At 53.6% G+C, this 26837-nt stretch overlaps 1 protein-coding gene across 6 annotated transcripts in view; it reads left to right on the forward strand.

The window, feature by feature from the left end:
• Positions 1-26837, forward strand: part of PLCG1 (phospholipase C gamma 1) — a 38740-nt gene extending 11903 nt beyond the window's left edge. For 2 of the 6 annotated variants that reach the window (XM_055372968.2, XM_063702414.1), the window contains 31 exons: positions 10689-10841; positions 10953-11046; positions 11189-11236; positions 13537-13621; positions 13727-13810; positions 14040-14074; positions 14285-14357; positions 14460-14561; positions 14797-14915; positions 14998-15083; positions 15158-15278; positions 16010-16178; positions 16322-16444; positions 16527-16628; positions 16716-16903; positions 17270-17470; positions 17552-17671; positions 17755-17935; positions 18927-19004; positions 19843-19946; positions 20155-20251; positions 20533-20602; positions 21188-21345; positions 23278-23374; positions 23504-23728; positions 23812-23960; positions 24503-24617; positions 24735-24896; positions 25006-25094; positions 25207-25394; positions 25550-26837. In XM_055372968.2, the coding sequence (XP_055228943.1) occupies positions 10689-10841; positions 10953-11046; positions 11189-11236; positions 13537-13621; positions 13727-13810; positions 14040-14074; positions 14285-14357; positions 14460-14561; positions 14797-14915; positions 14998-15083; positions 15158-15278; positions 16010-16178; positions 16322-16444; positions 16527-16628; positions 16716-16903; positions 17270-17470; positions 17552-17671; positions 17755-17935; positions 18927-19004; positions 19843-19946; positions 20155-20251; positions 20533-20602; positions 21188-21345; positions 23278-23374; positions 23504-23728; positions 23812-23960; positions 24503-24617; positions 24735-24896; positions 25006-25094; positions 25207-25394; positions 25550-25592 (3659 nt within the window). In that variant the 3' untranslated portion in view covers positions 25593-26837. Of the gene's footprint in view, positions 1-10688; positions 10842-10952; positions 11047-11188; positions 11237-13536; positions 13622-13726; positions 13811-14039; positions 14075-14284; positions 14358-14459; positions 14562-14796; positions 14916-14997; positions 15084-15157; positions 15279-16009; positions 16179-16321; positions 16445-16526; positions 16629-16715; positions 16904-17269; positions 17471-17551; positions 17672-17754; positions 17936-18926; positions 19005-19842; positions 19947-20154; positions 20252-20532; positions 20603-21187; positions 21346-23277; positions 23375-23503; positions 23729-23811; positions 23961-24502; positions 24897-25005; positions 25095-25206; positions 25395-25549 lie in introns of all 6 variants that reach the window. The other 4 variants (XM_055372971.2, XM_019016981.4, XM_019016979.4 and 1 more) reach the window with 2 other exon arrangements.

Consider the following 26837-nt stretch of genomic DNA (forward strand, 5'->3'; position numbering starts at 1 on the left):
ACACGTCTAGGGTACAGGCAGTCTTGGCTTTGAAGTATTGTTGGCTTTGCCACTCACCAACTGCCACCTTAGGTAAGTTAATTAACCTCTTTGTGCTCAATTTCCTCACTCGGGAATTGGGGACCCTAATACTTATTTCATAGTGTTATTTGCAAGGATAAAATATAAGGCAGTTTTTATCCTTGTAAGGCAATCTTATCAAGAGCTTTATACAATGTCTATGCAAAGTAAATATGCAAGAAATGAGTGTTAGGATGCCAGATGCTGCTGTTGCTCATCGTCTCTTCCCACCCAGCAGAGGTAGTAACTACTTCATCCTCTACTTCTCAGCTTCTTATAGTATTTGTCTGTGGACTCTAACGTAAGCTATCTAGCATAATACTCATATCTAATTTTTCCTTCCACATTCAAGCTCCTTGAGGTACTTGTATTCCAAATATTTAGTTTAATGTCTCTCATGTAGGTGCTCAGAACGTATGGTTAATTTTGAATAATAAAGCCAGTAGGACTTGTCAGAGGGCTGGATTGGGGGCTGGTGAGAGAAAAGGAGATGCGAAGGATCATTCTGAAGTTTGGAGTTTCGGTACCTGTTTGAATGGTGATGCTCTTAACTGACCCAGGGGGTATGGCAAGAGGCCTCGGTTCTGGTGAGAGAGAGAAGACAGTGTTTGGTTTTGAGGAGCTGTCTTTGAGACATTTTGAGATGAAGAGTGGGGATAGCAAGTAGGCAGCTGAATTGAAGGATCTGAAGCTTAAGAGGAGAGGACTAGGCTAGAGACCTGTTTGTGAATTATCTGTACATAGGAGGTAATTAAGGGTGTGGGCATGGCTGACACTGATGAGGAAGAAGGCAGAGCACCGGAAGAGAGGACCTTGACCTGAGCCTTGACCAAGGCCATTGCTAAATGCAGGTAGGCCTGTAGCGCACAAAGAAGCATGAAAACCAGGCAAGGTTGTGCAGGAGAAATCAAGGGCAGAGCTTCAAGGAGAGAGGGCGTGATCAACCGTGTTGATTGCTCTGAGGGATCAGGAAGGAGGACCATAGATAAGTGATTTATGGGTCAGGCACGGTGATTCATGCCTGTAATCCCAGCTCTTTGGGAGGCCAAGACTGGCGAGTCATTTGAGCCCAGGAGTTCAAGAACAGCCTGGGCAACATGGCAAAACACCATCTCTGCAAAAAATATAATTAGCCTGGCGTTGTAGTTTGCCTGTAGTCCCAGCTACCTGAAAGGCCAAGGTGGGAGGATCACCTGCACCTGGGGAGGTAGAGGCTACAGTGAGCCCTGGTGGTACCACTGCACTCCAGCCTGGACAACAGAGTGACTTATGGGCCAGGCATGGTGGCTCATACCTGTAATCCCAGCACTTTGGGAGGCCGAGTGAGAGGATCACTTGAGGCCAGGAGTTTGAGACAAGCTTGGGCAACATAGCGAGACCCCATCTCTATAAAATATAAAGAAAAATTTTAAAAGTGACTTATACCCAGTGCTCTGGTTCTTCAAGTAGCCTGAGTGTACTATGCGGGGGAGCATTTTATGAGGGACTTTTGAGGTCCTGGGCATCCCTGAGACATGGCCCTGGTGGGTCTCCAGTCTCTCTCCTGTAGCTAGGAGCCTGGCATACACAGGCCATCTAGAAAGAACTTAGGCAGCATCAGTCTGCAAGGGAGGCAGAGTTTGGAGCACACTAGACTCCTGACACAGAGGCTGACCCATGGCTGCCTGGAGAATCTTCTGGGCTTGTGCAGAAAAGTTGGGGAAAGCCACCTTTCCCTACTGTGGCAGTCAAGGCTTGGTATAGGCCATCTTCCCTCCCTTCTCATCCATGATACTCTGAATGCCCTGTTTGTGGAACTTAGTGGACTCCTGCACCTCTGTCTTGGTTTCCATGAACCCCTCTGCCCAATGTGTGCTTGTCAGCCCTCCAGACCTGGCTTTTACAGAGCACTCCAAGACATTGCTCTACACACACTCAGCTCCACAGACACCTCCCTGTTGTTCTACTCTTTGCATGACCTCATAGTTATCTGCTTCCCCATCTGTTTCCTCCATCAGGCAGGGGTTTTCTCAAAGGCAGGAACTCAAATGCCTTATTGATCTCTGTTTCCCTAGGACTCAGCCCAGGGCCTGACATGGAGTAGATAGATGCCCGATAAATGTTTGATCAGATGATGGAATGAATGACTGCATAAGCCAAATAGATCACTGCTGAGTGCTCTTCCAGCTTTAATTTCTCTGGGTGGGACCTCCTTTCCCTTCCTTCCTTTGGATTCTGTTCTTACCTCTGAGATAGGTAAGATTAATTTAGAGTCCTAGGGAAGAGGGCTGCCTGCCTGGATGGTACAAAGGCTGGCTATGGCTGCTCTGTGTTTCTCTGTATACCCAGTGTCAGGGATAGCAGCTGCTGTGGGGACACTGCAGAGTGTCCCAGTTCTGCCATGACTCACCATATGACCATGACAAGACCCTTTGGACCCTCTGTTTCCTCATTGTTTCAAAGAGATTTGTCTAGAATCTAGACCAAGCTTGTCCAACTCGCTGCCCGCGGGTCTGGTTTGAAAGCTGCTGCACAGTAATGGGAAGGACAGTAAGCCCCACCATCGCCTTCCCTTTGCCATATAACCCTGTGACCTCAGAAGTCCCTGTTTGTAAAATGGAAAGGGATAGCTACCCACCCCTCCACTTTGACCTTCCTTTGGTGGCAGCCAGATGTACTCAGGGAAACCTCAGATTTGTGAGTATGTTTCTACTGAGAGGCAGAAGGAGGAATATTATAGTCTCAGGAAGAGAGAGGAATGAGAGGGAGAGGAGAACTCTCACCCTTTCCACAGGCTTTGGGCATATGCAGCCAGCTTGGAAATGCTGACCATCCTGTGGCCTGGCTACTATTGCATCAGGCTTCCTTCCCATCTGTGTCCAGGTCCTGTCTTTGTCTCTTCTTTGGCTACCTCCATCCTTTTCCTTCAGAGCTGCAAAAACCTTGCCAAAGCCGTATGGTCCTGACGGGTGCAGAGCCCCTGTGCCTCTGGCTGCCTGTGAAGGGGGATCTGCAGTGCAGTGCCTGCCCTACCCCACAGGGAGTTGTATAGGAACCTGGGAATGGGGTGACTGAAGTAGGGGGCCAGAAGTGGCCCAGATGATACTCACTTCTGCTGGAACTTTTCTTTGTCCATCTTTCAGCATCTTCTGGTGGAGAAGGCTTAGCTCCATTTATGCTCTCCTAGGTCCTGGCTGTGTATTTTCTTTGGTATGGGAGTGGGGAACTGGGAGGGGCTCATCTGTTTGCCACAGGCTACATGTGGAGAGGGTGATTGGTGAGAGGTCATTTTGGAGATCTACACACCTCTTCTGACCCCTGGGACCACTCTCCTGAATCTCCTCTTGGTCTTGGCTTAGGGCCCAGCAGGGCGTGGGTGCTCAGCATCCTGCTGCTTTTACTGTTTTTCCCAAGCTCTGTTAGCTTCCCGTGGTTCCCACTGGCTATAGGAATCTTTATGTAAGGACCTCCCAGTGTTTCCAGACTGTATTTGCCCCCAGGGGTCACATTCCCCCCAACTATGCCTGCTTCTTCTTCTTCTGTTCCTGTTGTTACCTCACTGACCACTGCATCTTCAGTATTTGTTGTAGCCCCTCAGCCTCTGTGGCCCACTGTGCCACCTCTTCCAGGAAGCCATCCTTGATACCATCTTTCTGGTACCATTTTTGAGCATCTGTGGCCTTTGCTGCCTGTTAGATAATTAGCTCTGGAATCTAACTTCCATGTGTTTACTCCTGCTCTTAAGTACTCTAAACATTTTGAGGCCTCCCCAGGCCCTGGGTTTGTGTTGGACTGGTAGGGAATGGAGAGAAGAGTCAAATGTGGTTTCTTCCTTGGAGGAGCTCACAGGCCAGTGGCCTAAGACACCAGGGAAGCACCAGCAGGTGTGACAAGTGGTAACACACAAGAGAGGAGGGGGCACCTAGTGTGCCCCTGGCCTGGGCCTGGTGGGGGCTTAAGTGAGGAGGTAGGAGTGGCTTGTGCAAAGGCTGAGGCAGGAAGGAGTATGGGGAGACATGGGCTGGTGTCTGTGTTGTGTTAATTGGACCTGGACCCTTTTGAGGAGGGCTGGGCTTTCCCTGCCTTCCTCCAGTGCCCTCTGCAGAGCGGGGCACACAGGCCTTGAGGGGTTCTGGGGTCCACAGGCCACAGGTAGGGGTAGTAAAAACCCCCAGAAGGGAAGGAACCTGTCCAGGAAATCTTCGCTTACCTCTTTCAAGCTCTTTAGATTTTAAAGAGACCTTTCATATTTACTATGAGTTGCAGTTTTTTTAATTTACAAAATTTCGTTACTCCATGCATGTTTAAATGGATAGTTTTTGCTACCATTTACATCAATTAGCTTACACACTTTGGGTTTTGTGTTTTTAGAGAAAGGATCTCGCTTTGTTGGCCAGGCTGGAGTACAGTACTGTGATCATAGCTCATAGAGCTTCCTACTCATCTGCAGCCTCAAACCCTTGGGCTCAAGTGATCTTTCCCACCGCCTCCCAAGTAGCTGGGACTACAGGCATGTGCTACCATGTCTAGCTAAGTTTTTCTAATTTTTATTTTTTGCAGAGGTGGGGTCTTCCTCTGTTACCCAGATGGGTCTTGAACTCCTGGCCTCAAGCAGTCCTCTTGCCTCAGCCTTCTAAAGTGAGCGTATGCACTTTATAAAGGGAAAACCCTCTCTGAAGAGAAATATTTCAGACAGGGCATGGTTGCTCATGCTTCTAATCCCAGCACTTTGGGAGGCCGAGGCAGGCGAATCACTGGAGGTCAGGAGTTTGAGAGCAGCTGGCCAACATGGTGAAACCCCGTCTCTACTAAAAATACAAAAATCAGCTGGGCATGGTGGTGTGCATCTGTAATCCCAGCTACTTGGGAGACTGAGGTATGAGAATCACTTGAACCCCGGAGGCGGAGGTTGCAGTGAACCGAGATTGCACCACTGCACTCCAGCCTGGGCAACAGAGCGAGACACCCAGACCCAGAGAAATATTTCAGTGAAAGCATGTTTCATGTTCAGAAATTTGGGGTACTTTCGGTTATGGTTTTCTTGGCCATATCTTCATCATTTGGTGGGTTTAGTTTTCAATATGTCCTCCTGTCCCTTTCTGATTAAATCACTTCTGTATCTCTTACCTCATTGGCATCTCACTGTAGTCCATTGAAGGAGGTGACAGGAGTGGTGATTCTATTTTGCAGATGAAGAAAATGAGGCTCAGAGAGATGGGTCCAGGCCTCCTGCCCACCTTGCCAGTGCTTTTGCTCATAATACCTCTCTACACCCTTTTTGCCTGATGAGTGGTTAACAGGCTTATAAATTTGGGGGACCTCTGTCTGTTGGGCTATTTGGAAGTGGCTTTTTTGAGCACAGGGGATACTAGGACACAGGTTCCAACAAGAAACTTAGGTCTAATTTAGGGTCTTGGATTTGATGATTGGGCTCCCTCTCCCCCTTCTAGGGCCTGCAATGTGTCTGCCCCCTAGGGCAGGATTGGCTGGCTCTCACTGGCTGTGCTCTGAGGAGCCCTGCCTTTGCTCTTCTCTTTCTCTTCCCTAGGGTTCCCGCTGTCCTTGAACTCTGCCGGGGCAACAGGAATACTACCCTTATGCACATCCTCGTGGTGGCCAGACAGGGTGGTTATCCCACTTTACTGGACAGGAAGAGAGCTAGTGGCAGGCCTGTGACTTGGCCTGATGTCTCGGGGGAGTCGGGGTGGGAGCAAGAGTCAAAGACAGGAAGCAGCCCTACCTTCAGAAGAGCCAGGCACACAGATGGGTCCTCTGTGGTTATTGTCTTCTCCCTTTCCCAGGTTCCAGACTGGCTGCCCGCCATATAGCTTGTCCCTTCGACAGCACCCTCTCTCCCCACTCAGTGGATTGGGTGCTGTCTCAGGGTGGGGGCTTACTCTCCTGCAGAGGCAGGTTCTCAGCTGGCCCTGAGGGTTGTATAGCTTCACAGCTCCCAGAGTGCTTGGGCATAGGGTGGCTCAGATGAGGAAACAGGCTCCTCTTTTAAAGGGAAAGCAACTGCCATTACTGGCATGTCCAAAAGGGGGATGCTGTCCAGGACTGCATGGCCCAGAAGCTCCGCTCTGAGTAACTGCTGGTCTCTAATCTCTGTGGTCTCAGGCCAGGAGTCTGTCCCTGGGCTGAGAAGGGAGGGGAGAAGAGGGAAGAGATGGAAAAGGAACATTGGTCTTCCCAGTCTCCCTGGCCTCGTCATATAACCTGTTATTTTACAAATTCAGTCTTGTGGCAGTTTGCCTTAATGCTTAGAGCTGGCCCCAGGTGCCAGGCAGCAGGCACATTTCCTTCTGCCCAGAAAACAAAACACACATGAATCTGAGGTTGGGCGTGGTAAGGGCAGGCCAAGGCTGACCGTCCTATGTGGATATCTGTGAGGTAGTGTGCCTACATGTAAGGGTCTGTTGTGGGTCTACTCCCACGAAAGCCTTCATCTTACGATGAACCAGAGAGGACTGCAGACTTGCCAAGGCCTAGCTATATGCTTGGAGCCAGGATTTGAAACTTGATCTTTGGGGATGCACGTGCCTCAGACTATTGGTGAGTGTGCTGGTGGGGCACTGCAGGCTCAGGAAGCAGCGTGTCTGCATATGCTTATCTGTACACAAGTCTGTAAGAGTCCCCCTTCTCCCCATACAATGCCCCCATCCCTACCAGGCTTCTTTTTGAGCTGGCGAAATAGCTGCTTGTATTTTTCTCTTCATGAGCCATCTTTATTTCACCCAAGTTTGGGTTTGCACCTAGTGGAGCCTTGGCAAGTGGCCTTATTTGTCTCCACTACTGCCAGCTTTTGTAGGCTCCATGTCAATGGCACTAGGCACACAGGTAGACGGGTGGGCTGTCTCCAGACTTCTCTATTACCAGCACTTCCCAGCATGGCCCTCACAGCAACCATGTGAGGTAAGAGGAATTTCCAGTTTCCTGATGGGGAAACTGAGACCAAAAGAGTGAGGGACTGCCAAGGCCTCATAGCTAGAATTTAAGAGCTGTGTGGTTCTCCTAAGTTGGGAAGGGGATGGTCAGGGAAAACTTCTTGAAAGAGCAGGAGAAGGCAGATCTCCACCAGGGCAGGGAGCAGAGCAAGGCCCCAGGATTCTGCCTGGGGCACCAGGAAGCCTGGCTTATGAGAAGGTTCTCAGTCCTCAGAGCTGACATGTGAGATACAGTCCAGGCACAGGTGTGTGTGGTCCCTCATTACTTCAGAGCCCCTTAAGAAAGAATCTGTTTCTTCATCAGAGTTTGTGAGCAATTCAATATAAGGGACTAAATCCCCCTCACTGCCCCAAGCAGCTTATCTTGTCACTGTCTACCATAGCCACATTTGGAATGGTAATGCCCAGGCCATTCCTGAAGCCCAGGCAGCATTCACTGTGGGCTTGGGGACATGGTGCCATTCCTGAAGCCTGGGCAGCCATCACCATGGGCCTGGGGACCTGGTGCTGGGCAGAATGAATATGCTGCAGCCCTGATGGGCTGTGCTGGCTGGGCTTTGCCCTCTTGGGTCAAGGCGAGCCTGGGCATTAGGCCTTTGTCATCATGCTATACATCAGGCCTCTGGGCTGCTACTTGTGGGATCCTGCCCTTGTTCTCAAAGAGTTCCTCCTTCTCACTGCCCCATCTTCTTCATAGTGACAGCCTCTTCGTACCCCTGGCTTTTCTTTTCCCCAGAGTTCCCCTGAATGTTGTTCTCTCATGGTTCTGAGTTGGGGAGGAGTTCTAGGTCATGGATTTTTGGGTATAAGGTGTGACTTTCCTACTCCCCTAAGTAGTTCTCCCCTTCTCAAGCTCCTAAGTTCTGGGAAGGTCTCTTTTCCTGCCCTCCTGACTAATGGCAGAGAGGTCTGACCCAGACTATGCCAGACTGGATCATTTGCTCTGTCACCTGCCACCAGGGCAGAGGCCATTCCTCTCTGGGGAGTCTCCTTGTGAATTTCTGGGGACCAGCTCTGGCTCTCTCAGGAAAGAGGATGCTGCCATATTTGTTCTGGGAGGCAGGAAGATGAAGGGTGAGGTTGGGAGGTAGCACAGGATGTGGCTTTCAAGAACCTAGTAGAGCATCTCACTGTGCTGCCAGGGCCAGGCTGGTGCCTTCTTACGGAAGACAGTACAAGGGACCAGGTGTGGCCAACAGGAACTTGGGAGCATTGGATGCCTGGCCTGGAGCTGTGCTGTGCCTACCTGGTCCCTATCTCAGGCACCTGTTCTGCCTTCAACTGATCTCAATGGAAATATGTGCAGGAGTGCAGGCCTGTTGACTGTGTGTGTGTGTGTACAGTCACACTCACCTTTGCAAGAAGGTGTGGGAGGGGGATGACAGCAGCTCCACACCGGAAGAGCAGACTGGTTTCTGTTTCAAAAGGCAGAGTTTGTGGTTGTTCTGCAGTTTCTGATCTAGCCATTTCCCCTGATGGAAGCTCCTCCTTCTGTCATTGGAAGCCCTGTGTTCTCGGTTAGGCCTTTTATGGCCCAGTTCTCCCTGCCCCTGTTTCTACCCAAGTATAACTGTTCATTTTTGTTCCCCATCCCTATTTGGTTTTCCCTCCTTCTGCCTGTGTACCTGCCTTTTTCATTTCTTCAGTCATTAAGCAAGCCCTGGAGGGGCCCTGCTTGGCCTTAGGTATGTGAGCATGTATGTACATGTTTGTATGCACGAGGCATCAAGTGTATTAGTGCCACAGGAAGGAACTTCTCAGTTGGGCCCTTGGTGGAAGAGAAGGGAGCCGGGGAGGTGGACATTTCCAGACTAGGAATCAAGATGAAATAGGGATGGGAAGCAACAGCTATTCTTGCCCTAGGTGTGGCTTAGTGTGGATGGAGCAGAGAGGGTGAGAGGGCAAAAGCTGGGGAGGTAAATTCCTGAGCCCTGTCACAAAGAGCCTTCAAAGCCATAGAAGGTGTTTGTTGTTTGTTCTCCTTAGACTGGCAGTGGGCAGCCTCGGGAGGGGCTTGAATGAGGTCTAGGGGGGTCAGAATAATGTTTTATGAAGAGCCAGAAGACTGGGGAAGGATGGCTGATTGGTGAGAACCAGGGGTCAGGGAAAACAGCAGAAAAGGCAGGACTCTCAGCTGGAGGACAGGCTGGGGGGGTTTGCTGAGGGGACAGGTGGTTCCAGGTAGAACCAGAAATGTGTCGGGGAGCTAGGGTTAGGGCCAGAAGCAATGCCCACTGTTCCAGGTGGGATAGATGTGGAGTTTTGTGGCAGTTGCTAGAGGGACAGGACAGGAAGAGAGCATCTGGGGGAGTTGGGCCGTTAGGACATTCCAGGCAGGTTGGTGTGCAGTTTGGGCTAGAAGGGCTCCTGGGGTGGGGGCTGGCCAGGCAAATGCTGGCACTGCATCTGGCTCCGAAGTTACCAGGCCAGTCTGGGTTTAGAGCATTTTAAGAGGCTTCAGAGCTTGGGGAGTACTCAAAGAAAGTCATAGCTGTTGGCTAAGCCAAGCTTTTTTCCTTTGACCTAATCTACCTTAAATCGGTGATTTCTGGGCTGGAATGTCTGCCCTCCAGCCAGCGGGCAGCCCCTCCCTGTGCTGGAGAGTGTATCAGAGCCTGTGCACCTTTGCTGAGGGAGCAGAGGAGTCCATTGGATGGGCTCCCTCCATGTCCCACATATAGTGCTGGGTGTTTCTAGCTGTTAAGACTTTTGATCTTACCAACATCTTTCTGATGCTATTATGTTACTGTTATGTTACTCTCTTCACAGGTGTAGCAGTGAGGTCAGAGTGGCTGTCACTTTATTGAGATCACATAGCTAATGTGAGGTAGAGCTAGGATTTTAGTTCAGCCAGTCTCACCCAGAGCTCGTGCATGTTTTTTCTACCACCCTGCCTTCTAGAGAAACTCAGTCAAGCCCTTTGCTTTACAGATGGTAAAACTGAGACTCTGAGAAGTTAAATAAATTACTCATCATTGTCTCAAGTTTTAGTGGCTGAGGCAGGTCATCTGCTATTCAAGCCCGTGTACCTCTCTGACTGTGCCCTGTGAAGGCCAGGGGAGCATGCAAGGGCCTTGGATAACTAAGATAAGGAAATGGTCCCAGGCAAAATGGTGGTCTGGGTCCAGGATGGCTGCTGCTCTTGGACAGCCAGTGCCTTGGTCAGGGGATGGGGTGGGGATTAGGCCCCTTGCTGAGACTTGTGTGGGGATGGCTTTAGCAGTTAGGCATTTCAGGGATGCACCAGTCCTCTGGGCCAGAGCCTACTTTCTCCCAGGGATCCTGAGGCCCATCTTGACCTACCCAGCCCTGCCTCTGGGACTTTATGATTTGATTTGTGTGTACCTTGTGTCAGGAAGTGGTCCTCATGAACAGCCTTGGGTCCCTATTTCTCCTTCTGGAGTCTAGCTCTTTTGCAGGTCAAAGTGTCTCAGTGAGGGAACAAAGATAGGGAAGGGACACCCCACAGAACCACCTTTCCCCCATATAGCCCTCTCTGACATCTCAGCCCTTACTTAGCAAAGGCCTATCCCTAGACTCAACCCAGCCCTCTTATTACCAGAGTGACTGAGTGGTCTTGGCTCTGCCTCTGGGGTTCCTCCCTGAGAGAGAGTGTAAGAATGAGGAAACCAGGCTGCCCTTCTTTCGGTGTTGACTCTGGGAGACCCCAGCTTGATCTTGGCCTCTTTGCTACCTTCCTAGTTGACATTCGTGAAATTAAGGAGATCCGCCCAGGGAAGACCTCACGGGACTTTGATCGCTATCAAGAGGACCCAGCTTTCCGGCCGGACCAGTCACATTGCTTTGTCATTCTCTATGGAATGGAATTTCGCCTGAAAACGCTGAGCCTGCAAGGTGGGAGTCAAGGGGGTGGAGGATGTAGAGGATAGTTAGGGGAATGCCCGCTGGCTCCTGCCCAGTGGGAGGTATGTGCCCTCGGGGCAGCTATTGATACCTTGCTCACAGCCACATCTGAGGATGAAGTGAACATGTGGATCAAGGGCTTAACTTGGCTGATGGAGGATACATTGCAGGCACCCACACCCCTGCAGATTGAGAGGTAAGAACCACTCCTGAAGGGGTTAGGGCTGGGAGCATTAGGGACCAGGGGGACAGGGACAGCAGACCTTTGTGTGCCCAGACATCTCCCAGGCCTGACTGTAGATGGAGAAGTGGCCCTCACCTCAGGCTTCTCTCTCCAGGTGGCTCCGGAAGCAGTTTTACTCAGTGGATCGGAATCGTGAGGATCGGTAAGTACTGAGCTGTGGCTCTAGCCCAGCAGGGTGGGGATGGGCATCCAGAACCTTAGTCGGGCCTCTAAGTAGCTGCCAGGAGAGCCAGAGGACCCAGGGGACCTTAAGTGGGGCCAGGAGGGTGGGCAGAAGGTTCTGCCACGTGTAGCTTTCTGCACAAAGTCCTCTGGTGGCCTTGGTGTGAGCTGGTGAGAGGAGCCAGCCACATGCTGTGTGCCCTGCCGCTATGGGCAGAGACTGGATGTGTAGAACTGGCTTTGGGTGTCCTGGAGGTGAGGGTGGCCAGTAGTGTGTGAAGGGTGCCCTGAAACTCTGGCTCTGAGACCTGGTATGGCAGCCAGAGAGGCCAAGGAGAGAAGGGGGAGCAAAGACCAGATAGTGTGGGTGCTGCACCATGGTGAGGTCCTTTGACCTGAAAGAAATGGGAATCCATGGAAGGGTTCTGAAGAGAGGAGTGATGTGACCTGACTTGGGTTACTCAAGATCACTCTGGCTGCTGTGTGGAGAGCTCAGTTAGGAGCTGTTTCCACACTCCAGGTGAAAAGTGAGAGGGCTTGGATCATGATGGTAATGGTAGGAAGTGGCTGGATTTTGGCCATGTTGTATTTTGAAGATAGCGCCAGAAAGAATGTCCTTAACAGATTGATTTTGGGGTGTGAGAGGCATTGAGGATAATAGTATGCTCTTTGGCTTGAGCAACTGGAAAACAGAGTCGCCATTGACTGAGATGAGAAGATCATGGGACGAGCCCATTTGGAGGGAAGCTTGGGTTCAGTTTGAGGCATGTTAAGTTTTCTGATGCCTATTAGCTGTCCAGGGAGAGATGTTGAGGAGGCAGGTGGTTAGAGTGAGTTTAGGTACATACACAGTAGGGGCTACAGATTTTAACTTGGGAGTATGTAGATAACACTGAAAGCCACACGGCTGGGTGAGATCACCTAGGGGGCAAGCAGACCAAGAAAAGGGCAGGGTCCAGTGGCTGATCCCAGACCACCCCCATATTAGAGATTGGAGGGGTCAGGGACAACTAGTGCGGTAAGAGGAGAACCCCCAGGGTGTTGAGTTCTGGCAGCCCAAGGAAGAAGACAGTGGTGAAATCTGACCGTTGACCCTTGGATTTAACATGGTGAGAAGAGCGGTGTCAGCCTAGCGGTGAGGGGCTCAAGGGAATGAGAGGGAGCAAGATGACTCTTGCAAGGAGTTTTGCTGTGGAGGGGAGCAAAGAAGAGGGCAGTAGCTGGAGAGCTAAGCAGGGGCAAGACAGGTGTTTTTGGTGGAAGAAGTAACAAGCTGTTTGTATGCTGATGGGAAAGAGACCACAGAGGGCAAGATTGGTGATGCAGGCAGTTGCAACCAGAAGGCCTCTGTTTCCTCACTGGAAAACAAGGACCCTGATAGCACCTACCTCCTGGGTGACTGAGGATCAGAGGAGGGGGCGCCTATATAGAGCCAGCCCTCCCTCCGCAGTGCTTGATCCACTCAGTGTGGCGCTCAGCCCCCTCGGGGAATTTTGGTGCCTCCTCCCAGGCTCTTGGGGCCCAGAGGAGGTGGTCCCACCCTCCCCTCCCCTCCTTGACACCACCTTCCAGGAGAGAAAGCCCCCCCCTTCCCCCTTCTTGTCCATCCTGTTGCCAGGTCCAGCAGTGTCCCCAGCCTCACATCCTGGGCAGGACACCCCTGGGAGAGCAGGGGCGCTTGTTCTCTGAGTTTCTTTCCTGGAGCCAGGCCCTGTCTAGCCCCAGGAGGTGCCCAGTTGCCAGTCATTGTATTTGGTGGAGCATGCACCTCCTCCTTCCTCCCTCTCATGGGTTAGTGGGTTCTGAGGACCAAACTCCCAGCATCCCAGTGGGCAGCAGGTAGGGACCTGCTGCCATGCTGCCCCCAACAGGGAAGTTGTGAGTGAGCCCTGCCTTCTGTCTTGAATAGGCTGACTGCCACCTTGGCACAGGCCTCAGCAGTGCCGGTAGGAGGGGAGGCCTGGAGTGTGGTTTTTCTTCCTCCCATGCCTGACCCACTTTACTGAATCTGTTCACATCTTCCTTGACAGAATTACAGGGTTTTTTTGTTTTGTTTTGTTTTTTTGTTTTTTTTTTTTTTGCTCAGATGAGGAACTGAGGTCCAAAGAAAGGAAGGGACTAACCTTGGTCACCCCATGGGTTCTGATCCAGTCTTGCCCTCAGGCCTCCAGGTTCCCAGAATAGTATTGTTTACCTGTCCAGCCCCAGGTGGGCTCGACCCACAGGTCAGAGGTCATGAGAAGCTGGATGAGACCACTGGGGATGTCCCTGTTTTCTCAGTATATCAGCCAAGGACCTGAAGAACATGCTGTCCCAGGTGAACTACCGGGTCCCCAACATGCGCTTCCTCCGAGAGCGGCTGACGGTAAGTGCCACCCAGGGCTGTCTGTAGATGGGGGCAGGGGAAGCCAAGAGCCCTTCAGCTGGGGGCCTGACTGCCTGACTGGCACTCCTGCTCTATACCATGCAGGACCTGGAGCAGCGCAGCGGGGACATCACCTACGGGCAGTTTGCTCAGCTGTACCGCAGCCTCATGTACAGCGCCCAGAAGACGGTGCATGAGCCACCTGCCCTCCCTCAACCCCTGCCCCTGCTCTTCCACCCCACACCCCAGCTCTGCCTGCCTCAGCCCTGCTGCCCTGCTTAGGGGCTTTTGGGTGCCATTTCTCCAGTTCTTCTCTAGAGGCCTGCCCCCATCTGCTGCTCTAGCCTGCCTTCTTACTAGCCCCTTTCCCACATGGCCTCCCAGGGGTCTTGCCCTGACCAGGTTCTGTTTCCTGCAGATGGACCTCCCCTTCTTGGAAGCCAGTACTCTGAGGTTTGGTTTGGAGTGGGGAGGTGGGGTTTTCCCTGGGCCCCCTTCATCTCTCCACTGGGCGATTCTTGATCCAGGTGGGAGGCAGTGGGAGTAGGGAACCATGCTGGACCATTCTGGGAAGCTGTGCTGGCTGGGAGTTGGGTTCTGCCTTCCATGGGGCACCTTGTTGTCTGTTGACCATACTAGCTAGCTTACCTTCTCTCCCTGCAGGGCTGGGGAGCGGCCGGAGCTTTGCCGAGTGTCCCTTCCTGAGTTCCAGCAGTTCCTTCTTGACTACCAGGGGGTATGGCTGGGCTGACATTGGCCCAGGCTGGTAGGTTGTGGGGGGCTGGGCTCATCCCTGACTGGAGGCTTCTCTCATCCCCTGCCCTCCCTACCCCATCAGGAGCTGTGGGCTGTTGATCGCCTCCACGTGCAGGAGTTCATGCTCAGCTTCCTCCGAGACCCCTTACGAGAGATCGAGGAGCCATACTTCTTCCTGGATGAGGTGAGCCCGATGTTTCACCCATTTTTTGTCAAGAGAATGAGTAGGGGTGACCAGGACCCCACCCGGGCTCCAGGAGCTAGACACTCCTTAGGGATGCCACCTTGTTTCTCCCTACTGTGCACCTTGCCCACCCCTAGTTGGGACAGAGCACTCTCTCTCCTACCCCCAACCTACCATCTTGGGTTGGACAGGGCAGGGACTCACTGTCTCTTCCCTTCCACATGTTTCTGGACAGTTTGTCACCTTCCTGTTCTCCAAAGAGAACAGTGTGTGGAACTCGCAGCTGGATGCAGTATGCCCGGACACCATGAACAACCCTCTTTCCCACTACTGGATCTCCTCCTCGCACAACACGTGAGTGTGGCTCCTTCAGGCCCACCCAGCTTCTTCCCAGGAGGGCCCATCTCACCATACCTGCCTCTCCTTGCCTATCCAGGTACCTGACCGGGGACCAGTTCTCCAGTGAGTCATCCTTGGAAGCCTATGCTCGCTGCCTGCGGATGGGCTGTCGCTGCATTGAGTGTGCGTGGGGTCCAGGGCTGGGGGAGGGAAGATGGGAGGCCTGCCCGCTTGACCATGGTGATGTTGCTCCCCAGTGGACTGCTGGGACGGCCCGGATGGGATGCCAGTTATTTACCATGGGCACACCCTTACCACCAAGATCAAGTTCTCAGATGTCCTGCACACCATCAAGGAGCATGCCTTTGTGGCCTCAGAGTGAGTCGGAGGCTGGATGACCCAGGGGTTAACTTGGCTCCAGGTCTCTCGTTCTAGAGGGACAGAGGGCAGAAAGACTCCTCAAATGCCCTGTCCCCTCTCCCTCAGCCTTTCATCTTTGTCCTTCCTCTTGGCCTCTCCTCATCACCTGCTCCCTGCTTGAGCTGTTGCTTCCCGAGTTACACTTTCTGTTTCCTACATGTTGGGCCCACTTTCTTCTTCATGGGTCCTTTAGACTGTAGAACACATGCTCTTCTCATCTTCAGAAAACATGCCCTGGTTTCTTTAGGCCAGTGTCCTGCCAACTCCTTTACCCTCACAGCCCAGAAGATTGTCTCTGTTCCCTATGTCCCATTCCTTCAATTCTGTTTACTGCTTAAACTGTGGTCACTGGTCTCCCTTAGCTCACCAGGGCTCTAACAGCTAACTTTGGAGGCTTCTCCTCTCTCCTGGCCTCTTTGGTGTGAAACATTTTTCTTGCACTGCTGAGCAGCCTCCATAATTGGGCCAGCTCGGGACTGCATCAGTTGCTACCCTTTGGTTTCCACTGCTGCCACAGCTGTAGAACCCCTCTCTGCCCCACCAGTGGCTATGGCCTGCCTCTTTTCTGGGATAGTTTTTATAGACAAGAAGCCCCCAGGCCCTTGGCTTCCAACAGCTCACTGTGAGGGGCTACTTAGACCCAGAGAATTGCAGAATCTGTTTCACTGTGCTTGTCCCCCATCCCGCAGGTACCCAGTCATCCTGTCCATTGAGGACCACTGCAGCATTGCCCAGCAGAGGAACATGGCCCAATACTTCAAGAAGGTGCTGGGGGACACACTCCTCACCAAGCCCGTGGAGATCTCCGCCGATGGGCTCCCCTCACCCAACCAGCTTAAGAGGAAGATCCTCATCAAGGTGGGGTGGCGGGCTTATTGCGGAAGCCCCACACTTCTCAGTGCCTTGCCCAGGCCATGGCTTCAGCTGTTGGGCCTAAACCTGGGTGAGGAGGTGGGGTGAGGACTGGGGTCTGCATTGCCCTGTTCTGGTTGCCCCTACAGCACAAGAAGCTGGCTGAGGGCAGTGCCTACGAGGAGGTGCCTACATCCATGATGTACTCTGAGAACGACATCAGCAACTCTATCAAGAATGGCATCCTCTACCTGGAGGACCCTGTGAACCACGTGAGGACTGGGCCAGGCTGGGGGTGGTAGGCCAGTGGGTGTGAGGACCCTGGCTCACAAGTCCCTCTTTGGTCTGTTCCAGGAATGGTATCCCCACTACTTTGTTCTGACCAGCAGCAAGATCTACTACTCTGAGGAGACCAGCAGTGACCAGGGCAACGAGGATGAGGAGGAGCCCAAGGAGGTGAGGAACCAGCTCAGGTCTGGGGGCTGGGCCAGGTCAGGCCTGGGCCAGGGTCACAGTATCTTTGCTGTTGCCTTCCCCTGACAGGTCAGCAGCAGCACAGAGCTGCACTCCAATGAGAAGTGGTTCCATGGGAAGCTAGGGGCAGGGCGTGACGGGCGTCACATCGCTGAGCGCCTGCTTACTGAGTACTGCATCGAGACCGGAGCCCCTGACGGCTCCTTCCTCGTGCGAGAGAGTGAGACCTTCGTGGGCGACTACACGCTCTCTTTCTGGTAACACTTCCCATGCAGATGCATATGTTCAGTCAGCGTGTGTACACAGACATCACATCACCCAGAGATAATCAGTTAACATTTGAGCCTTTGATCCAGGACAATAATTAGGCTTTACATGGAACATAATTTCACCTACATACACACACACACTCTCTGTCTCACCCCCCACCATACCCCTCCCTTTTCCGTTCATTTGAAGCCCACACCTTTGGTTCATGTGACTGCCCACACCAGAGCTCCTCAGGAGATTGGCCTCCCTCCTTGAGGCTCCCTCCTTGAGTTCCACCCTCATTTGGGGTGGAACTTGGTCTTTGGGGCCCTGGCCTGTTTCCCCCAGCCTCCCTCACTCTGTGTCTTCCACAGGCGGAACGGGAAAGTCCAGCACTGCCGTATCCACTCCCGGCAAGATGCTGGGACCCCCAAGTTCTTCTTGACAGACAACCTCGTCTTTGACTCCCTCTATGACCTCATCACGCACTACCAGCAGGTGCCCCTGCGCTGTAATGAGTTTGAGATGCGACTTTCAGAGCCTGTCCCACAGACCAACGCCCACGAGAGCAAAGAGTGAGGGAGGGGCCTGGGGGCGGACAAGGCAGGGCAGGGCCATGGGTGGTGCTGGCCGGGCCTGACTCTGCCTGTTCTCAGGTGGTACCACGCGAGCCTGACCAGAGCACAGGCTGAGCACATGCTAATGCGCGTCCCTCGTGATGGGGCCTTCCTGGTGCGGAAGCGGAATGAGCCCAACTCATATGCCATCTCTTTCCGGTGAGGGGTGTGGCACTGGGTTGTGGGGCCTTGCTTGGGTCTGAGCTGCCCTGACCCTGTGTGACTGTTTTGTCCTTGTGAAGGGCTGAGGGCAAGATCAAGCATTGCCGTGTCCAGCAAGAGGGCCAGACAGTGATGCTAGGGAACTCGGAGTTCGACAGCCTTGTTGACCTCATCAGCTACTATGAGAAACACCCGCTATACCGCAAGATGAAGCTGCGCTATCCCATCAACGAGGAGGCACTGGAGAAGATTGGCACAGCTGTGAGGGGGCTGTGGTAGACGGGGCATGGCAGGGGAGGCAGGAGAGACCCAGAATCTTACCAGTCTCTGGATGTGTGTAACAGCAAGACCTGGGGTGTTGTAGAAGTTCGTGGGAGGGCCCCTGAGTCCAGCTGGGAGCCACAGTGTGGTACCAGGAGGGTGTCTGGAGGAGGGGACATCTGAGCAGCGTCTGTAAGGATGGGGACAGGCACATAAGCAGAGGGTTCCTCATGAGTCAAGGTGTGGAGTGAGGAGGTTCTGGGGCTCACACTGGGAGAGGTGCACACAGTGGAAACTCATCCACCTGGGCTTGGCCTGGACTCTGTCCTAGGGCAGATGAGATGAGGCTACCCAAGAGTGGTTGTGGAGCCTCCGCCTGGTGGATGGTATGGAGGGCAGAGCCACAGGAGGTGAGACCAGTGAGGGAAAAAGTCAGGACCCATGGCAGCACAGCTGGTGATAAGGGCCCTGGACAGAAGGAAGGGGTCTAGGACCAGGAGATCAGTTGAGAGACTGCTGTTGTCAGTAGACAGGGCTGGCTGGGGAGAGAGAGACCTGTTGTCCACTGGCACCTGGGACTCAGGTGATGGAGAGGAGCGGCAGGAGGAATGTGGGGAGTGGGAAGGCTCTTCCTGACTTTGGGCTCAGCAGTGAACCAATGAGCCACTGAACTAAAGCACTGAATATGGGTAGTCTGTGAAGGGCCCACCTGCACATAGCTCAGAAATACTTGGGTGTTTGGGCATTTAGGACCTGAGAGATTTTAGAATCCTGGGCTGGGCCTTACATAAAAGAACGTGAAGAAAGGAAAGGGAAGGGTGAGGCCGGGCCTGAGGCCTCTGAAGCCGTCTCCACTGAGGTTGAAGGATCCCGGTGGATCAGGTGCAAGTTTGCTGCACTGGGGGAAAGGGAAGCTGCTCCAGAAACCAGTAGCTGCTTTCTACCTCTGGGCTCTGGGGCATTAACATATCCCATTGTGTCCTGTTTCCAGGAGCCTGACTACGGGGCCCTGTATGAGGGACGCAACCCTGGCTTCTATGTAGAGGCAAACCCTATGCCAACTTTCAAGGTACAGCTCAGGCCTCTGGGCATAGGAAGCTGGGGAGGGTCCCCAGCTGCTTGGGGCTTCATTTCTGTGTTCTGGGCCATCTGTGGTCTTTGTGGAGAAGTGGTGGTTGTGGTTTTCCGAGGCCCAAGAGGTTGTGAGAGATGTGTGGTTGGTGAGCGACCGCAGGTCTCCCAGGGCCGACTCACTCCCTAGCCCCTACCCCTTAAGTCAGCAGTGACCCTTTAAAACTGCTGCCGTGGGTGACCCCTGTTTCCTTCCTGGGCAGCAGCGGGGTAGGAGCTGGGAGGCACACTGGCCACTCATTCCCCGGCCTCATGGAGCCCTGTTACACAGGTTCTTTTTTGTTTTGCCTTTTTCTCTAAAAAGGCCTTGGCCCTATTTCTCACCCCCTCCCCTCCACAGCCAGGGGACCTGGAAGGAAGTTTTTCTTTCCACTTCACAGATGAGTGGTGGGGTCCCATCCAGGCCCCATATGCTTCCAGGTCCTGGGGAGGCACTCAGGGCCACTGCAGACCCTGCCTTCTTGGCCTGCCAGCCCTGACTCCTGGGAGCGGATTCAAGGTTCTCCCTGTGGCCCAGGGTGGGGCTTAAGGTTCCACCTGGGTCCCGAGGTATTTCACTGGCAGAGGCCCTGCCTCTCTGATCATATCTGTCCTGGAGCTTCCCTGCAGGGCAGTAACAAGAACTATAACTAGGGCCTGTTGATGGCAGTGTCATCTCCCACTGGCCTGACCCCAGGCAGGGAAGCCCAAGCACATGTGTGTGTGCACATGAAGCCCCAGGTTGGCAGCGGCAGGGAGAGCCTTTCTGCTCTGACTGGTGCTTCTCACCTCTGCAGTGTGCGGTCAAAGCCCTCTTTGACTACAAGGCCCAGAGGGAGGACGAGCTGACCTTCACCAAGAGCGCCATCATCCAGAATGTGGAGAAGCAAGAGGGAGGCTGGTAAGCCGGTCGTGTGGTAGGCCCAGAGTCCAAGAGCCCCAGTGGAGCTGGGGCCCCAAAGACATGCATTTGTGATGTGCTTGTCTCCTGTATGCACCAGCAGTGCCTGCCTCACCCTGGCTTAGGCATGGGAACCCCTACCAAAGGATATCCTCCTCATGGGAGTTTGGGGTGGTTGCTGGAGGTCAGCACCCTGTGGCTCCCACAGGTGGCGAGGGGACTACGGAGGGAAGAAGCAGCTCTGGTTCCCATCAAACTACGTGGAAGAGATGGTCAACCCTGTGGCCCTGGAGCCGGAGAGGGAGGTAAGACCAGAACCACCTGAGGAAGAGCATTCCCTATTCCCAGATTCTCCTTGGCATGCCCCCGTCACACAGTCCCAAGCACGCACGTGCATGCACAGACACCTGTCACATGGGCTGGTCGCACAGCCCATGTGGCCATGCTCGTAGTCTCCCATATACCTGTGCTACATTTGGCAGTCACAGGTACACCCACAAGATGTATTTGTCCCATGCACACGGATATCCCCTCACACACATATGCAGTAGCCATGCTGACCATTGGTGGGCTTTGCTTCCCACAGCACTTGGACGAGAACAGCCCCCTAGGGGACTTGCTGCGGGGGGTCTTGGATGTGCCGGCTTGTCAGATTGGTGAGCTCCCATCCGTTTCTCTTGCCCACTGTTCCCTAGGGTGAGGTTCTTCTTTGTATCTCTTTCCTGCTCCTAGGGAGGAAGCTGATGGCTGAACCCCAAAGTCTGCCCTCACTCCAAGCTCTCCCCATGCTCTGGACATCCCCTTGACATCCTGGGCTCCATTTGTCACCCTCAGCTTTGACCCCTGCATGTTTACCTATGCCAGGCACTGGGGAACCCGTCAGAATCAGCAGAACAAAGTTGATGCTCCTGGTTGGCTGACATCCCCAGGCCTAATGGGTTGTACCACAGGGATGTGACAGAGGCTTGGAGATGGGGTGGAGAGGGAGACACGGCCTCAGGAAGAAGCATGAGTCAGAGCTGAGTTGGAACACTGGCTCCACCACAACCAGCAGTGACTTGTTTGAGTTGCAGCGTCGTCATCTGTCAAATGGGCCAGCAGAGTAGTCCTTCCCCTCATGGGGTGTGGGAAGGAGGAAATGGGATGAGATAGAACTCATTTGAGCCAGTGCCTGCGGTGTGGAGTGGGGTGGAGGGGGTGAGATGTCTATTCCCAGCTGTTATCTGCTCTCGCCCTCCCAGCCATCCGTCCTGAGGGCAAGAACAACCGGCTCTTCGTCTTCTCCATCAGCATGGCGTCGGTGGCCCACTGGTCCCTGGATGTTGCTGCCGACTCACAGGAGGAGCTGCAGGACTGGGTGAAAAAGATCCGTGAAGTGGCCCAGACCGCAGATGCCAGGGTGAGATTCTGCTGGAACCTTCTGGGGGGCAGTGTGTGGGCCTGTCAGGCAGCTGAGGCCTCCAGCTCCCAGCACAAGCCCCCTCAGAGCAGTGGGGCAGCTGACGGCCTCTGCCAGATAGGCCACAGCCCTTGCCTTAGCTAGGGATTGAGAAGAAACAGACACATAAGACGCAATGTGGTGTGTTTAGGTTGTGTTGAGTTTGAGATACTGATGGGTCGTTGAAGTGGGTCTGCTTAGTGGGCAGTTGGATACACAAGACCAGAACTAAGAGGAGAAGTCCTGGGCTGGAAGCAGGAGTGGAGTGGGGTCTGAGGCATAGAAGGGATGAGGTGGTGTCGCATAGGAAGAGAACTTGGGATGGATTGACAAGCTCCATATGAGAAGGCATGGGCAAGGAAAGGAGCCCAGGAAAGGCAGGTCAGACAGACTGCAGGCCACTGGTGAGGGAGGGGGTCTGCTGTGTTGAGAGCTACAGAGGTAAAGACAGGAACGATAAGAACTTGCAAGTGCCCTTTGGATTCAGCAGCAGCTAATAGCCCTGGTGAGACTTTTGAGCTGCATCAGCAGCATGGCTGGCATTGGATGGCAGTGGGCAGCAGGGAGTCTGGAATGGCAAAAGCAGAGCCTTTGTAGGGCCTGTCCTTGAGGGAGAGGACAGGTGACTGGGGTTTGAGCAGGCTCTCATGCAGATGGCTGAAAGGGGCGAGCAGCGTGTGGGAGGAGATGGAGCCCAAGCTTAGCTGGTAGGACCAGCCTTCTGGAGAAGGGTGGCCTCTTCCCCTGAGCCTGGGGGAACAGAGAAGTATTCTCAAGGGTTAGGGAATTCCTACTTGGTGGCCCTTTCACCAAGTGCATTTGGTAGATGGGTCTGTAGCTGCTTTGGAGAGGGCACCTGCAAGCCAAATAGAGAAGGGATAGGGTGCTTGCCAGGCTGTCCCCTAGAAGGAAAAGGTGCTGGCATACCAGGTGGTTGAAGGACTGGATCTGGGGGTCTAGGCTGAAAAGGGAAGAGTCTGAATGTAAGAGCCACTGAGGCCGGGCGTGGTGGCTCACGCCTGTAATCCCAGCACTTTGGGAGGCCGAGATGGGCAGATCACTTGAGGTCAGGAGTTCGAGACCAGCCTGGCCAATACGGTGAAACCCCGTCTCTACTGAAAATACAAAAATTAGCCGGGCGTGGTGGCCGGCACCTGTAATCCCAGCTACTCGGGAGGCTGAGGCAGGAGAATCGCTTGAACCCGTGAGGTGGAGATTGCAGTGAGCCGAGATCACGCCACTGAACTCCAGCCTGGGCGACAGAGCAAGACTCTATCTCAAAAAAAAAAAAAAAAAAAGCCACTGAAAGAAAGTCCTCCAGGAGTGAGAGGATGGGATGGGGTGCTTGTAAGTGGGCTTCTGTAGAGATTTGGCATGGAGATTTGCCATGAAGAGTGGGTGGTTATATTTGAGTTGGGGGAGCTGAGGCAGTGAGGATCATCCTTAGGACACAGATGGAAACCAAGCCAGGGGCCTGTATCCCCAGTGCAGTCACAGGTAACACAGAAGAATCATTTTTACCCCAGGATGAGGCTGGGTAATGAATGGTCAGAAAGTGTCATTTGGGAGTGTGGCCAATTCCAGGATCCCTGGAAGGTCACTGGGAACATGGGTGGTGATGAGGAGTCTGTATCCCCCACCCCTCCTAAGAGGGTTGGAGGGCAAATGTGTCCATGTGTCCTCTGGGACAGAAAAGAGGAAAGATGATTTCAGGATGAGGCTGAGGACAGAGCTCCCTCATTTACTGTTGGGTGTGGTGTCTGGAAGGTACAGGGGAAGGTGGGAGAGGGGCCCAGAGCACCTGCAGTGTGGGCATGCCCAAGGTTGGCAGGGGCTTCCTTCTCCTGGGCAGGGCTGTAGCCTGGGGCTACAGGGCCTTGTGTGTGTCACCAGCTCACTGAAGGGAAGATAATGGAACGGAGGAAGAAGATTGCCCTGGAGCTCTCTGAACTTGTCGTCTACTGCCGGCCTGTTCCCTTCGATGAAGAGAGTAAGGGCCAGGGCCCAGGCGGGGTGTGCATGTGCCTGGAGGGCCTGGTGGGTGCATAGAGTATTTAGGTATCCCCCCAACACTTCCTGGGTGGGCGGGCTCTGTAAGTGTTTTCCCTGTTTGGCCCAGAGATTGGCACAGAACGTGCTTGCTACCGGGACATGTCATCCTTCCCGGAAACCAAGGCTGAGAAATACGTGAACAAGGCCAAAGGCAAGAAGTTCCTTCAGTACAATCGACTGCAGCTCTCCCGCATCTACCCCAAGGGCCAGCGACTGGATTCCTCCAACTACGATCCTTTGCCCATGTGGATCTGTGGCAGTCAGCTTGTGGCCCTCAACTTCCAGACCCCTGGTGAGGAGGTCCCCTGTGAGGAGGGTGGGGAGGGGCACTGTGGGGCAGCTGGACTGGAATACACCATAATCTGCCTCTTCCAGACAAGCCTATGCAGATGAACCAGGCCCTCTTCATGACGGGCAGGCACTGTGGCTACGTGCTGCAGCCAAGCACCATGCGGGATGAGGCCTTCGACCCCTTTGACAAGAGCAGCCTCCGCGGGCTGGAGCCATGTGCCATCTCTATTGAGGTGGGTGCTGCTCATCTGGGCCTCAGGGTGGGAAAGGGGCTGCTTGCCGTTGGAGTCTGTTTATGTTGAGTTCTCCAAAAGTAGGTATTTTCAGGCATCAAGGTGGTCAGGGTGGGTGGGGCCTGAGCAGAGTCTTTGAAGGGGTGAAGATAGCATGCAGTCACTGTATGCATCTAGGTCGTGCAGAGCCATGGTGTGACTTGTTCTGATGACTTGTTTTGTTCTGATGAGATCTTTTTTTTCCCTAAGGGGAGGTCATTTAAAAGATTTCTGTGTTAAAATAGTAATGGATTTAACATGAAGTAGATTGCAAAACTCACATGGAAATTTTGGCTAAAGCTCAGGCTTCAGATAAACTACAGGCAGCAGCTGCTCTGGACAGCTTAGGGTCCCTGATGTCGTGAGGGACTCCATGGGCAGTGTCCCGGGGGCCCAGCAGAGGGCGCGCTGCCTCCACTCCACAGATGCTGCCTGAGCCTCCGCAGTGGGGGATTGGAGGGAGCAGGAAGGACAATCCCAGGCCCTTCTTTGTCTGCCTACAGGTGCTGGGGGCTCGACATCTGCCAAAGAATGGCCGAGGCATTGTGTGTCCTTTTGTGGAGATTGAGGTGGCTGGAGCTGAGTATGACAGCACCAAGCAGAAGACAGAGTTTGTGGGTCAGTCTGTCTTCCCAGTCATCCTCCTCATCCTGCTGGGGCACTGCAAGCCCCTCCCCACCAGTCATCCCATCCTCTCCCAGGGTGACCTGAAGCCTTTTGTCGTTGCCTTCACAGTGGACAATGGACTCAACCCTGTATGGCCAGCCAAGCCCTTCCACTTCCAGATCAGTAACCCTGAATTTGCCTTTCTGCGCTTCGTGGTGTATGAGGAAGACATGTTTAGTGACCAGAATTTCCTGGCTCAGGCTACTTTCCCAGTAAAAGGCCTGAAGACAGGTGAGGACCATTCCTGGAGGCAGTGCCCCTGCAATCTTGCTGGCAGGGTGGGGCTGGGCCCCTTGCTCGGTCCCTCGTGGGCTGAGGGCCAGGCTTTTCCTCCTCCTAGGATACAGAGCAGTGCCTTTGAAGAACAACTACAGTGAGGACCTGGAGTTGGCCTCCCTGCTGATCAAGATTGACATTTTCCCTGCCAAGGTATCTGCAGCAGGGGTGGGCTGGCCTGGGGTAGGTGGGAGGAGAGCCAGGCAGCAGCCTCCAGAAGTGCAGAGGAGTCATTGACCCTCTTGTGCACCTGGCTTCGTTGAAGCAGGAGAATGGTGACCTCAGTCCCTTCAGTGGTACGTCCCTGCGGGAGCGGGGCTCAGATGCCTCAGGCCAGCTGTTTCACGGCCGAGCCCGGGAAGGCTCCTTTGAATCCCGCTACCAGCAGCCATTTGAGGACTTCCGCATCTCCCAGGAGCATCTCGCAGACCATTTTGACAGTCGAGAACGAAGGTGAGGGAGATGGAGGGGTGCTAGAGCCAGGAAGGCAGTGGCTAGGTCCTCCTTCTTCAGTGTTTCTTTCTCCTGGGTAGAAAAGTTGTAATATTGTCTGGCATTGGGCTGCAAGGTCCTGCCTGCCAGTAAGGACACTCTTCCCTTCTGTCCAGGGCCCCAAGAAGGACTCGGGTCAATGGAGACAACCGCCTCTAGTTGTACCCCAGCCTCGTTGGAGAGCAGCAGGTGCTGTGCGCCTTGTAGAATGCCACGAACTGGGTTCTTTGGAAGCAGCCCCCTGTGGCAGCCTTCCGGGTCTCGCAGCCTGAAGCCTGGATTCCAGCAGTGAATGCTAGACAGAAACCAAGCCATTAATGAGATGTTATTACTGTTTTGGGCCTACATGCCCCAGCTCTGGATGAAGGCAAAAACTGTACTGTGTTTTGCATTAAGCACACACATCTGGCCCTGACTTCTGGAGATGGATCCTTCCATCTTGTGGGGCCAGGACCATGGCCGAAGCCCCTTGGAGAGAGAGGCTGCCTCAGCCAGTGGCACAGGAGACTCCAAGGAGCTACTGACATTCCTAAGAGTGGAGGAGGAGGAGGAGCCTTGCTGGGCCAGGGAAACAAAGTTTACATTGTCCTGTAGCTTTAAAACCACAGCTGGGCAGGGTGAGAAGCTAGATGCCCCTGCAGTTTGGCCCTGGAGCCAGGGCAGAGGAATGTAGGGCCTGCATGGAGAAGGGCTCTGCCCTGCCTGGAGGAGGAGGACACAGCACAAGGGCACATTGCCCATGGCTGGGAACATGACCCAGCCTGAAAGATACAGGGGATCATGTTAAAAATAGCAGTATTATTTTTCTTCTCAATGGTATTGTAACTAAGTTATTTACTCCTTCTGCTCCTCACCCTTGTAGGGAAACCTTGGAGAGGAGAGTGGCAGGTGGGCTGCCTGCTGTGTTAAGAGGGCTTAGTTTGTGATGTTAAGGCACTGTCAGGAATGGGGGGCGGGCCAGGGTGGGAAGAGAAGAAATAGCAGAGCCTATTTTGGTGGGGTTTTTTGTTTTTAAGTCAAAGAAGACTCAGTATGCTTTCCCTGAGGAATGAAAAAGGGATTGAGTATGCTTTCCCTGAGGAATGAAAAAGGGATTGAGGAGTTGCCTGACTCCTGGGTGGGTGGGGTACAGGCAGTTGGGTGCTGAATGAAGCTGCCATCCTTGTTGCAGCTTCTAACTGGTAAAAAGATCCAGGGATGGAGATGGGAAGGTTAGAAAGGCAGCCCTCACCTCTGAGGACAGAGGCCGGGGTCCAGGCCCATGGGCGCAAAGGTGCCTCATAGCATAGCCAGCATTCAGCACACACAAACCTACTGCCCACATTTGGGCTCAGGGTTGGCCATTTGCTAGTTCTGCTGCCCTCTTAAGATCTGACTGCCAAATAAATCATCCTCATGTCCTTT

The sequence above is a fragment of the Gorilla gorilla genome, chromosome 21 (assembly GCF_029281585.2).
Source record: "Gorilla gorilla gorilla isolate KB3781 chromosome 21, NHGRI_mGorGor1-v2.1_pri, whole genome shotgun sequence".
NCBI classification, from domain to species: Eukaryota; Metazoa; Chordata; class Mammalia; order Primates; family Hominidae; genus Gorilla; species Gorilla gorilla.